The sequence below is a fragment of the Centropristis striata genome, chromosome 13 (genome assembly GCF_030273125.1).
Source record: "Centropristis striata isolate RG_2023a ecotype Rhode Island chromosome 13, C.striata_1.0, whole genome shotgun sequence".
Taxonomy (NCBI): Eukaryota; Metazoa; Chordata; class Actinopteri; order Perciformes; family Serranidae; genus Centropristis; species Centropristis striata.
The window spans coordinates 29,571,465-29,585,210 of NC_081529.1; the positions used below are offsets into that span (position 1 = coordinate 29,571,465).

The window sequence follows — 13,746 nt, forward strand, 5'->3', positions numbered from 1 at the left end:
CTGACGCAGCAGCACTTTATCTGGCCCGTTAGGCTGTTGAGAAGTCCCATGCATTATTCACATCCATCTGCATCCATGTTAGAGGCAGGCGGCTGTCTGCTATGGGCATTATTTCCCAAAAGCCAGACACTCTTCAACAGCACAGTTCACCTCAGCAGACTTTGTGTCTGCTAAACAAAGCAGTTTAGATAGAAGTTCCACTGACGTGCCGTTAGATCTCAGTGCAATAAGGAAAACTAAGTGCTTCAGGGAGACAAAAGTTCCTTTAAAATACAGAAAATTTAGAGTTGCAATTAGTTATCATTAATAAATAAAAAAGTCTAATTAGAAATTAGAGGAACTATATTTGTCAGTATTATGAACGAAAATGTTTTAAACTAAATCAACCAAAAATTAAAATTGTCCTCAACGTGTAATATATTTATGAACACTGTATAGTTTATATCTGCTTCTGGCAAATTGAATTGAAGACTGTGCACCTTACCTCCCTTTCTTGCCTAATTTTACATTATATCTTATATATTTTTCTTTACATTTACTTGCCTATGTATGTTAATGTTTATATTGTATATTTTTATATTCTATATATATTTTATTTATTGTCGCACTGCTTTTTGGAGTCAGCTCTCAATCAGCTCTCAAATCTCATTGTACATGTGTATAGTGACAATAAAGGCATTCTATTCTATTCTATATTAAAGCTGAATAATGCATCATCTTTCCCTTCCTTTTTCCTTAACATATCCTGGGTAACTGGGAATATGCACTCAGGGATCTTTTAAAATAGTTAAAAGAGAGTAGTTGTTTTTTATGCATTTCATGTTGAGTTCAAATGTTCAATTTCCTTAATTACTGTTTTAATTCAGCAAGCATTTTTTTGTATTTTGGAAGTATACTGAAAAAGCAAAAAGGGAGCACTGAGTAAACATTAGTCTTGGTTTAGTTATCAGCTTTAGGTATTCAGCTTTATGTCGTCACATTGCAATCATCACATTTGCATATTTTCCTCATATCAGGCAGCCCTGCAGGACACAAGTCATTCTGTCCTTAGTTTCACTATGCACACATTCACAGCTCAGTGGCTTTTTGTGACACCGCTGAAAGCCAGTCTGTCTGTATGGCATGACGGCGCTACCTGTGGACTGGAAAACGCCTGGGTTGCACTGGCAGTAGCGCTGAGCGAAGGCCTCCATCATGCGGTCGATCTTCTGAGCTTCTCCCGGTAGCCGAAAACTCCACAGGAACTGTCTGTCGGGGGACACAGCTCAGTAGTCAGCGACAGGTTCACTTCTACTGTGAAAAGGCTGAATGAGCACTCTTAAGGCACAAGACTGAAACTGACAGCTGCATCTTTTTCAACTTGCAAATAAGGAGACTGTTTTAAAACAAATGGACTGTATCAGAGATGATTTACATTAAAAATGGGGGCAAAGATGGATGAGGAGGTGCTGTCTTACCTTAGAGCCTGAACCAGGTTGAGATCTGTGAACTCGTGAAGCTCCACAAAGGCATGAAGGACTTGGATATTGAAATCATCTCTACAGGAGACAAAACATGGCAAAATGTGTTACTGGTAAACAATTCAAAAGTGCCTTTCTGCATCACCAAGACAAAATTAATATACATAAGATTAGGGCTCCAACTAATGGAAGTATTTATTATTGCTTTATCTGCTTATTATTTTGATCAAATAATCAACTAATTGCTTGGTTTATAAAATGTCAGAAAATGAACAAACATAATTTCTATTTCTGTCCGATGCCAGTTCAAATACCAAAAATATTTATAAGACAAAGACAAGCAGCAAATCCTCAGAATGAGAAGCTGGAACCAAGGAAGGTTGGAAAATTGACTTTAAGAGTTAAATTTCACATTTCACTCCAATAAGATTGCCATGCTCACAAAAGAGAGTTAAAAAGTATCCATAAAAATACACAACAATGCTCTCAACTAACTGTAAAGATGTGTAAAATCAGAAAAGTTCCCCTTTAAAACTAGTTAACTGAACAAAAATATTTGCGAAAGTGAATTTTAAGTAATGATGTCATGGATGCTGAGGAATTCTTAGTCTAAACAATGCTTGTATTGTAGTGCTTGGATCAAAGCGCTTAGTAGATGTCCAATTGCTGCCTCATTTAAAAAGTAGTCCCCATCAGTAGCGTGTCTGAGGACTCAGCTGAGGGTGTGATTTGGCTCACATGGCTTTAAGACGTACGTGATGCGCTACATACTCCAATTAAAGCCAACAGAAGAGGAAAAACATCCACCACCTCCCTGTCATTTATCATACAGTCTCTATCATGACATCATTCATGACCTTCATGCCCTCCAGAGTAATTTATCTGCCCTGTGGGATCATGGGAAGGCTCTAAGGAGCTCTCGCTGACACAGTCATACCCAGTCACTACTATTCCCAGCGGACGAGTGACCAATCGTGTCTCAAGGCTCTCACGTTGCTCCGGCCCCTCCTTACAGAATCAGAAACACTTGATAACAATCTAACTAAGAGCATCCATCAACGGCCTGAGCTCCATTTCCTGGTTTGACCTCAACAACCACACCCTGACTGTAACCCTGCCGGCCCTGTAGTCCCTGAGCAGCATACTGTACATCAGGCTGATTTCCTGTATTATGTGTTCACTGTAACGAGGACGGTCTCAGCTCTCGAGTTAAATCTTTGATTTGATTTTTGATTTGATTTATTTGGCACAGTTTTAAAAGAAAGAAAATAGCATAATAACAACAATAATACAGTTTAGATATTCCATATACATATTAGAAATAAAATAAAGACATGCCAGGAAAGCACAAAAAACCTTCATGGGGCTTGAATAGTGGGATTCCCTAATATAACAGGAAAATAAAAAAGAACAAGGAACATAGAATCATACAGAGCAAGAAACTAGAAAAACAAAACAAAGGCACATCATGGCAATGAAACAAGAATTATAATAGGTTATTGAAATAGTAATTTTTCAGGTTTTTCAAAGATTTTTTAAATGATAAACGAGAAAGGTTGACTAAGGAGGACTCTATATGTAATGTTAAACTGTGATGAAGTGGTTAGTGATTTGGGAGGCCGAAGTTTTAAAGCTTTTCTTCTTCTTTAATTTTCCCGTGAATTTCTGTGTCGTCTCTTGATGTCGTAACTTATGAATGAGTAAGATAATCAAAGACAGATGTAGGCTTTTGAATAACGGACATCGTCTTGAGATGACGGTCTAAATGTGGAACCAATAACTAGAAGGGATGGGTGTGTGCCTGACCAAGAGGAAACACAGTAATAGAGAAAATATTCACTTGCTATTTGATGCTTTTATCAACCACATGGTTGGGTGTGAGTGAGTCATAATAGAGCATGAGAGGAAGATGGTTAGATAGAGAGGGAAAAAGCAATAAGTCGATGATCCTGACCTCTCTCCGAGGTAATCTCCGATGGCTGTTTTGTTGAGGCCCTCGCCCTTGTAGAGGAATTGAGCGATGTCGTCACTGGTATTCTTTAGCAAATCATTCTCAATCAAGAACTGGATCCCCTAAGAAAGAGACAGGGCCCCGGGTTACTTCCTGCTAATGAGAACATGTGGGACAATTCATATTTCTGGAGAATCACAGAAAGTTTCTTTCACCTACCTTTTTGGGGTCCATGTTAAATTTCTTCCGGCCCATGGCCACCTGTTTGTTCCTCTGCATATTTTTCCTGGAACATAAGAGTTGAGGTTTTTAGTTATTCTAGATTCAAACATAATGTGGTACATAAAAATGGATGCACTCTCAGAAGCCTTCAGCTAATGGTCTGATGAAAATTAAGACTCTGGGCAATGGCCAATATTTCAAGGGTTGTGGTGTCGCCAGCGGATATTCATATAAAAGATATCCAGGCCAAGACTTCTGCTTCTGTGTGCCAGTCATTTTTTACACTCATTAGCAACTTGACACTTGAGAATGGACTTGGAGCAGTGAGACGGCGTCTACGACCGCATTGTTTATCTCAATATGAATGCAGATACATTTTAAAAAGCCAATAAAAAGCATGATCGATGTAAGATGATAGCCAATGGGTTCCAAGATTGCATTTCCTCGAAAATGTTCCGACTTTTTTGCCCCTAACAGACTGTTTATCTGCATGCAACCAAAGGCAGCTGAAACATAATTGATCAATACTACTTCAACTTACAACAGAAACCAGAGCAAAAACCCAAATATTGTCCTGTTGCCTTCAGATTCTGCATTGAAATGCAGTTATGTATGTAAAGAGATTAAAAGGGCTGCATTTTTTGATGAACCATTTGGTCTCTACAATGTCTGAAAATAGTAAAACAATACAAATCGCAGTTTCCCCTTAACTCAACATAGTCTTGAGTTAGGAGGAAAGTTGCTCGGTCCAACCAACAGTCCTAAAACCCAAATATATTAACCTCAATATAACAGAAGACACAGGAAAACAGAAAATATTCACATCTGAGAAGCTGGAACCAGTGATTTTAGGCAATTTTTCTTGCTCTATCGTGAATACATTCAGATTTTTTTTGCCTTTTAGGTATGCAAATTCAACAAATTGATTCTAAAAGGCTCAGTCCATTCCAATAAATGTATTCACCTCATTTCCTGAAAGTGTCTTTCCTTTTAACATTTTATATTTGTTTGGCCAAGGTGGACCTTTCCTCCCCCTCCACCGTGATGACAAAGCACTGATAAAGCTTTTAAACATCATGCATATGGGAACGTCTCATTTCTCAGGCCTTGAGTTATTCAGGGGGTCAAAGTGCACTCAAAGAGTCTGCTGTCGCCATGGTTACATCTCCATCTCCAGCTGGTGAGAGGTCACCACTTCTTCCCACTGATTCACTCGCTCCGGCATTCCTTCGGCTCTTGTCTGCCAAAGTCCAATACACAACTAAACAGCTGCTTCATGTTTCTTCCTCCGATAAACTGATTGAAGGAAACTTTGATCCCAATTAGGCACTGTAACCCTTAATGGGTTTTAGATCCCAGAAAGAGTGCTTTAGGATCGCTATGTAGCTGATGGGATCCCTATCCACTTGAGTAGACCAAACCTAAGCAGTTACTCCCCTGGGATATCCATTGTCTGCCTCTGCCCGTACACCCACTGCATTATTCAATGAGGCCTCCCATCACGGGGGTGTGCCTGATGAAACATTTAAACTGCCTTAAAAGCATAGCCAATTTGGGCATATTTGGTGTGACGGGATTGCCTGACCTGCCCATCAAACATTAATAATTGACAGCTTCATTTGCTAAGTTAATAGAAGGCAAACAAGAAGCAGACTTAGGCAAAACAGAGGGAGGAATGTGTGCGCGGGGAAGGGAAGGGTGAGATCTCTTCCTCTTACCTCTCCTCGGTGGAACCCAGGTTCTCGATCTCACTCGTCACTTCTGCTATCTCATCCTTCAGCCGCTGCAGAAAAGACACAAATGTTGGTCTTAAAATGAGTATCACAGGAGGATGAATTCATAATCAGCCTACTAATTTCCCTGACACCAGGAGGTGTGGACGGGTGTGACCGACACAAACAACATGCAAAGTATTTGTGTGACTCTATTAAACAGTGCTGAGGGAGAGGCCATCATCTCTGAATCACCTCTGTTTGTCTATATGCCAGGTGGCCTTTTATCACATCCAGTAAATAGTCACATCACAACCATCAGCTCAACAAAGAGAGCAGAGTCACCGCTAATAATCTTTCAGTTCCTTTAACCCTCTGAATCCCAAAACATGAAAAGCATCTTTAAAAAAAATAATTTATTATATAACTGAAGTTTAAAATAGTGTTATTTCTTTAAAATGACTTTGTTCTTCATGTACATTTCAAATTTAAAACCAACCAGATCCTGTAAAAAAAAAACATTAAATTCTGCGCTCCTCGTTGAAACTCGAAAACTATTAAATAACTTGGCTGACATTTACAGTCACAATGACAAAAATTCTGTGAAACTTCAACAGAACTGCAGGTTGATTACACTGGGCAGTGAGGAGAAGACAAGAGAGTTTGTACAACCCAAAGTCCGAAATCCCAACATTCAACTGAAAACAGTACACAGACTAGAATATTTGTTTTAGATCAGGGATCTAAGTAGTGTTTGTAAAAATGTGAGAACCTGTGTTTTCATTACTGGTCAAACTACAAAAATGTAGTATATGTAGTCCATTTCATTCCCTTTTCACTCTTTCTAAGTTATCAAAGAACTTAATTTTTTTATTTTTAATGATTTATACCATTATAACTGTGTTACACTGTGCAAGACATTCAGGCTCTGAAACTGCTTGGGGGTTTAGAGGGTTAAACTAAAAATTGAAACTGAGCAACTGTTTATATTTCATCGATGCATGTGTTTGTGTGTGTGCGTGCGGTCCTAAACAATCCTCTCATTCTGAATTCGATTAGGTGGAGAACATTCGGGGATAATCTCAATACAAATAGAGTAAGAAAGCGTAAAAGTGGATTATATTTTGTGCAGCGTTTTAGTGATTAATGGCCTTAGAGGCAGATTTAGTCGATGAAGCTGGGACTGCTGGTGCCAGACTGGCGCACTAAGGGCATTACAGAGGGTAAAGGATGGAGAGGGTGATGTCAGCTTGTTGAAAATGTGGAAAATAATAGACTGTAGAGCATAAGAGAAGTCCTGTATACAGGCGGAGCTCGGGAGGCTGCAACTCTACAAACACCGAGCGTCTCCATTCACATTCAGCAGCAGTGTTAGTTTATCATATCTCATGCATAATACCAACTCACTATAGGCCAAACCACAAAGAGAACATCTGTGTTTTCAAGGCCTGCGCAATCACAACACATTCCTCAGATGCTTGCCTCCGCAAACAAAGGCTGAGCTCTTACAGGAAAGTGGGTGGTTGTGGTGGTGGTGGGGGCCTTGAAATGCAGGACCAGCAGAGGAGGGTGCGGGAGGTTAGAAGGAGAAGAGGGGTCATTCTCCACACTACAGAGGAGGTGAGGAGGAGAGGAGAGGAGAGGGTGGAGGGGGAAGCAGTGGTGGCCAGAGAGGGGGGAGGGGCTCCGATGCTCATAAAAGAGAAGGTGTTGGATGGTGCCTCCAGTGTCTGTCTGTCTGTCAGGGCCGGTGGAAGTTGAGTCGTCCACCGGGACATCTGGAGGCCAACTCTCCGTCAGGCTCGACAGCTCTGTCACCCCTGCGTGTCATTTGCTTGTGAAGCTGGTTATTGAGTGACAGAACTGACGGCTTCAATAATCAGCTCTGCTCTTGGGTCGAGGCCACAGCCAAAAAAAATATCATGGGCTATGGACAGGAATCAAACAAACCACTTTAGGGAAATTCAGCCAAGCTGATTTGAATCCTGGCTCTTTTTTTGGAAATCAGAGAGGCCATGAGGGATATTTGACAGGCTGCAGGAGCACGGTCCTTGTAAGAGCATTAGTCCTATTCTGTATGCTTATTTTATTTTTATACTTGCATTATAATCAAAACCCCATTTCAATAAAAGTAACCATAAGAAATAACTTGTATCCATAAATAGAGGTCCTTTTTTTTGACAAAGTACATCTGAAAAACACAAATTGCTTAACAGTAAACAGAAATGTTTAACGAAGGAAGTGAATACTTGGCAGGAAATACCTCACATTCCACTCGGGGTGAAATGTTTTAAAGACTCCTTGGAAAAGGAACATTTGTACAACTGGACAGGAGGTAAATTTTTAACCAAAAAGCAGAAGAGTTGTAGCTGAAGGCAGTGGAAGTGAGACGAATGTCTGAATCTCAAAAGTAGAAAAATTCAAGATCCTCTTGCCCTTTGAGCATCTACATCTTAAGACTGGACGTTTTAATGATTACATCACTTAAATATTTTATTAAGATTAGCCCAACTGCGATAGAAAATTTAACTGGGTCCAAGCAGCCTTGTTTACATTAAATATACAAGCTTTTACAGCCAGCCACAGTTACAGCACCCTGAAATGTGTTGCAGTTGGGAAAAATACTTGATTTACGTTGAAATCTTTTCATCTTTTGATTTAAGTTTATTTTCTGCAGTGACCTTTTTTTTTTTATTGACAACTCCCAAAACAAGTGAAATTATATTTGAAAAGATGTGTAATTGTCTATTTTTTTCTTCAAAAGATAATCAAACTTGAAAATTTGAGTAAATACACTTAAAACATCTCTTCATCGATCTACTCTTTCTGTGTTTTAGGGTTCCAGTTATACCTGAATGTCCTCCAGCAGCTCCTGCTTGCGCCGGCGGATATTCTCCAGCTCCTGCTGCTCCTCTGGGGTGAGGTCGTCCGGCACTGCGGAGAGATGAAAGAGAGGGTGAAGGGTTAGGACAGACTCGGCCAAAATATAATGCACCTTAATCCTTCTCTATGCATATCTGTCCCTTGAGGCGTTTCCCAGAGGGCATCTCAGTGCACAAAAATAACATTGAAATTTTCCTTGTTATCAGAAGGTGATTGAATGCCCATGGCAAGGGGTGTGGAGTCTGCCACATGAAATGTGACTGTGGCAGTAAAGAAAGATGTTTTGCAGCAGCAACCGATATGTGGTCCTAAAGGAGAAGAGAAGAGAAGAGAAGAGAAGAGAAGAGAAGAGAAGAGAAGAGAAGAGAAGAGAAGAGAAGAGAAGAGAAGAGAAGAGAAGAGAAGAGAAGAGAAGAGAAGAGAAGAGAAGAGAAGAGCACTTTTGTGTGTATCCTGTCCGACTAAATGAAACATTTCAGGTCAGCCAAGTAGCGCTGAGCATTGGCGCCAGAGTAGCACAAACGTGACAGGTTTCAAAGCGCTGCCAGTCCTCCTGTCACTCACACTACAGGCTGCTATAATTAGCTTTGTCTGTGCCGAAGGCTGAGGGGTAAGAAATGTGTCCTGATTGATAGACAATGCATTTGTGTGTCTGTGTGTGTGCAACCCCTACCTGCACTACAAGCATAAAGGGACACCACTAGTATTAGCACTCAAATCATAACAGCAGTCCAAGCACAATATGTTTCCTTTACAGCACTGCGCTGGAAGCACTTTCACTTTATTCTTGACGCGATTTTTGACAAAAATCAGTCTTTATTTTAAATGGAGTTGTTCTTGCATCAGAAGTACTTGTTCCCCCTAAAAGTAGGCTTTAGTTGCTTGCTTTAATAACAATCTCTTTTTGCAGCCAAGTTTAAAGTGATACAGTTAGAATACAACTTGATGTGCATTTCTAAAACATTTGTTATGCCTAGAGGGAAATTATTTAATCTTCTTCTTATTAACAAAAACTTGTTTTCACTTGTTAAAGAAATGCATTATTCAATGTGCAACAGCTATGATCTCCTTTAGTGAAATCTACATTTCATTTGCACTTCCCGTGACATAAAATGAAAAGCTGCTGTGGCTGAAGTGTTGTTTGGAAGACACTTGCAAAAAAAAAAATTGTTGCACCATCACAAGACTAAAGGGACGTCACAAGAACTGAAAAAGAGATGTTTAGCATGAGTGGCAATCTAGCGTGGTGGCCCCTGACAGTGCCATGAGCTGCTGAAGTCATAGAGGTTATGTTGGAACAGTGACTCTGTCTCCGATTCCCCCAGCGGCCTAGCACAAGCCTCCCCCTGTGACCTCTCCTCCTCCCCTCATTACCTCAGCAGCAGGGTTCAAAGGTTAAAGGGGTCGAGGCTATGGGTTTGACTCTTTGGATCTCTGCAAACGGTTAACAAGGTAATGGTTATAGAGTGATGGAAGCGGAGTACAGAGGAATCTTTAACACAAGGTTTTAGATTACCTATTTAACAATTCCCTATGATAAGAATAATGACCTGAAAAACAATCTCCTTTTGCCTCAGACTTTTTCTGGACCCTTTTAATTCAATATTGGCTCTACGTACCCGTGATAAAACCACAAAAATTCACAAACAAATGTGAGTGGCTAAACTGTGGACACAGTGAAACTGTAGTAAGAGGTCAGCGGAATGAAGATTACAAAAAAGCTAAACAAAATCTAGCACAGCAATCAATAAAGCAAGGACGAGGCCAGCCATCCAGAAATTATGGGCTTCATTGCACTTTGGGAAAACACACACACACACACGCACAATTTCACAATAAACAAACAAGATCAGGTCAGATTTAATCCAAGCATATGATTCTAAATAAATGATATCCTAAAGAGAAAATATATGCTGCATTGTGGAGAGCAATTATTTTAATAACGTAAGCACCTTGAGGCAAATTATACCCATGACTTTCACTGGAATGTGTTAATATTTAACACAGGGATAATAGACAATGGGAATCCAAAACAAGAGCCTTATAGCGGGCTGTTAAGGAGCTCCAAAACAAAGCCATGTTGTCTTCACCTCTTGTTTTCAGGCGACTGGGGGAGCACGCCAGTCCACTCGAGGTTGACCTTTCACACATACCTCACAGCCTACAGTATCCCTGGTGAACTGACCGTATCCATCCAAAATGTTCAGGGTAACCATGGAAACTGTTCTCACTTACAAGCGGAGCCAACACCAAAATAAATAGTTGTTTATTTTGGTAAGACAGTTCCCTCGAGAGCAGCTCATATTGGGGAATACATGAATGGTTTGATGCAGAGTTAAAAAAAACTGACATAAAAACCAAAGTGCTGACAGGTTTGAGAATGTGTGTTCTCGCATTTAATGACCTTGTCTCCCGATCGGCTACACGAGTTAATGTCACGCTGAGTAAACCCAGAGCAGAGCGTGCATTCAACAGCACAAACAAGAGCGATGGGGAGGACGAGTCTAAAGCAGGAAGCTCATTCCTCTTTCTGGAAATATGATGTCAGGTTGGGCAGCTGGCGGACGCCGAAGGGAGCCACAAGACAGCCAGAGCCAACACAACACAACACAACCACCGCATTCCTGTCTTAACGCAGGGCCACAAAGTGAAGGACCTGCAGAAAAACACTACAATTAAAAAGAAACTGACCAAAGGAATGTTATCATTTGAGGATGGAAATCATCCGCTCACTTGTCACCTTCAAGAGCACAAACAAGGAGGAAGTATCTTAGCAGGGCAGATGCATGATGACACCCTAGTCTTGGATTAAAGGGCAGGACTTCTACCCTGCTATCCCGCATGTCATTTGTTGTAACCCACATGATCTGACTTACTCACGGAGCCAATCGGGTACCTTCCCGACTCCACCCAAAATAATCAAGACCACATCAGGGAAGGGAAAGGCCCAACCCACGCATGTGCCCGAGGTGGGCACCAAGTGGGTGTCATTTCCAGGAACACAGCCGATGAGGGGGGAACCCATCCACTTAAGTAAATGCTGAGCGCTGTTGGTTTCCCTCCTGTCTGCGAGTGCTGCTTGGCTGTCATTCAGCAAGCCTCTGCACTGGTAAGGCAAATAAAACTGGGCTGTCATCAGAAACAGACAGGAAATGACAAAGACAGAAAGGGCAAACAAGGTAAAGGGAGAGTGATGGAGCGAGTCGGTTTCTGAAAGATAATAATGTTGATATGACAGATTAAAGAGTTTGAAGAGGAAATGATACGAGAGAAAAAATGTTGTTTTTCCCTCTATGTCAACACGCACCGATCCTCACCTGCCCTTTCTATATCTGACTTCAGGTGCCTCTTGGAAGCAGAGGGCCCCTACAGCAATCTGACTGGGGCGACCCTGTATGTAGTGATTTCCACAGGCTGCAAGAGAAACACGGGCCGCCCACACCCCTTCAGGGACTCACGCTGCCTGGAAAGCAGGCCATTCACGGGAATCACATGCACACGGAGGCGTGCATGCAACAAGTGCAGGCGTGCACGTAGACAGTGCACAGTCACGTGCACCCGTATAGGCACACATGCTTAACACCCACACACACCCTGACGCTCAGGGGCTGACACTGTGCGTCTCCCACTGTGCCTGGCGCTGTGACAGCGTTCAGCAACTTGCTTTTTGTTTCAATATTCAACACAAACAACATTTCACGGAAACTGTCGAAGCTGTGAAATTCACTGCAAACATGTTTCAAACAGAGAGATAATTAACCAAAGTCAGTATCGGGAAACAAGGCAGGACATATTTTGTAGCAAGATAATGATACAGAAATTACCTCTTCACATTAGGCTTGCTGAGTTAACATGATAATGTGTTAACATGACATTCAGGCATAGTTGCACACCACCCACACTGTTGTTTTGCTTTTTATTTTTGTAGAAATAACGTGTTCATTTTTAATGTTTCAGTGCCCACGTTCATTAATAAAAAAAACTCAAATTTGTAAAATACTAAGTGGTTTGTCAATATAAAACAGAAGTAAATTTTGAAATTATAAACTGAATGTGTCCGCTCCATAGAGCTCTGCCAGAAGCAAGCCAGGAGCTAAATGTTGAGGAGGCCAAGAGGATGACTGCTCAGAAATCACCATGAGAGAAGAGGGAGATGAAGACACTTAGTCCAAGAAGCAGCCCAGAAGAAGAAAAAAATTAAGCAGGTTTATTAAAAAGAAAAGCAGGCACATCCACTGTACCTATTTTGTTTTGTTCAAACTAAGGGGAAGATGTAAAGGTTTCTTCACCATGGCTTACTGCCCATCACATTTTTTGAAAGAATAAGAAACTAAACTTTCCTGGATTGAGTAACTAGCTAACACCAATGTGGTGCAAAGTTATTTGGAAATGTGCGAGTGGAGCACAGATACGTTAAGGTACAGACACAAGTGGCCCGTTGCCAAATCTGGGACAGTATAATCTGAGCTTTGGCCTGCAGTGCCCTGTTCCTCATTACTACTGAGTGCTGTTTAACCTAAATTTATGGCTCCAATCACTCAACATGTACCCTTTGAGTGTAGCCTTCATAACAATCATGGTGCCCACTCTTTAACTGGTGCATCCCTATCTCCTACTAGAGATACATTTTGTTTGACATGAACCCTTGCGAAACTTTTGTGTCTTTAGCATTTTTAACTACCCACAATGCTTCATTTTAACCCTAAATCCTCTGTAACAGTTCGACAGTGTATGTCCTTATCCTCTGCAGAGTTCCTGGATGGGCAAAGTAGTTTTTAGTGAGGGCTGGGTCAGCAAGAACGCTGGGGAGGTGACATCAAGGGAGATCCCAATTATAGCTCGCTCTCCCACAGCGGCGGAGCCCACTAATACCCATCCTGATTGCCATCCTGGCAGAAGAGGCAGACGTCTCATTTCCACCCAGATCACTGAAGAACTCTCCTTGGAAAATAAGGAAATTAGAATTCTTGAGTGCTTTTAGGATCTCAGCCCCCCCCTTCCCTGCAGATGTGACCCAATTTAGGGAGCTCCTTTCAGCTCACGAGGACTCAAAAAAACGTATTAACCAAATAAGCTCCTCACCTAGGCTCCCCCTAGTGACACAGCTACCGGACAGGGTCATAAGATAAAACACATATGTGAACTTAAAAGGACATGTCTATGCTCCATATAGATCTGAATGGTGGAATTACACAGGTTAGTGCGAACCTGGATATTTTCTCTCTATATGGACCAGATGGAGACATCAATGAATACATTAGCGCTACAATGCTGCCTGTGATCTGCTGACTGAGGCAATATGCAAAGATATATCCATTTCTGCAGCCACGTGTATGTGCGCCTGTAGATAATTAAGTTTTGATGAAGTGCATGCACTGATGGACACAGATGTATGACACTGATAGCAAAAATCGCTCCATGCATGCGATCCTTCATCTGTTCTGTGTCTCTACAGCTTTTTCATATCTTTGCAGAAGAAACAGCATCTATTTGCTTCTCACACATTTTACATAAGGCT

At 41.3% G+C, this 13,746-nt stretch overlaps 1 protein-coding gene across 4 annotated transcripts in view; it reads right to left on the bottom strand.

The window, feature by feature from the left end:
* cyth1a (cytohesin 1a) overlaps positions 1-13,746 on the bottom strand; it is a 46,365-nt gene that overhangs the window by 8,800 nt on the left and 23,819 nt on the right. For all 4 annotated transcript variants that reach the window (XM_059347798.1, XM_059347801.1, XM_059347799.1 and 1 more), the window contains exons 2-7: positions 8,197-8,279; positions 5,352-5,416; positions 3,631-3,697; positions 3,415-3,533; positions 1,458-1,538; positions 1,136-1,248 (exon numbers count right to left, since the gene is read on the bottom strand). In XM_059347798.1, the coding sequence (XP_059203781.1) occupies positions 1,136-1,248; positions 1,458-1,538; positions 3,415-3,533; positions 3,631-3,697; positions 5,352-5,416; positions 8,197-8,279 (528 nt within the window). The remainder of the gene's footprint in view (positions 1-1,135; positions 1,249-1,457; positions 1,539-3,414; positions 3,534-3,630; positions 3,698-5,351; positions 5,417-8,196; positions 8,280-13,746) is intronic.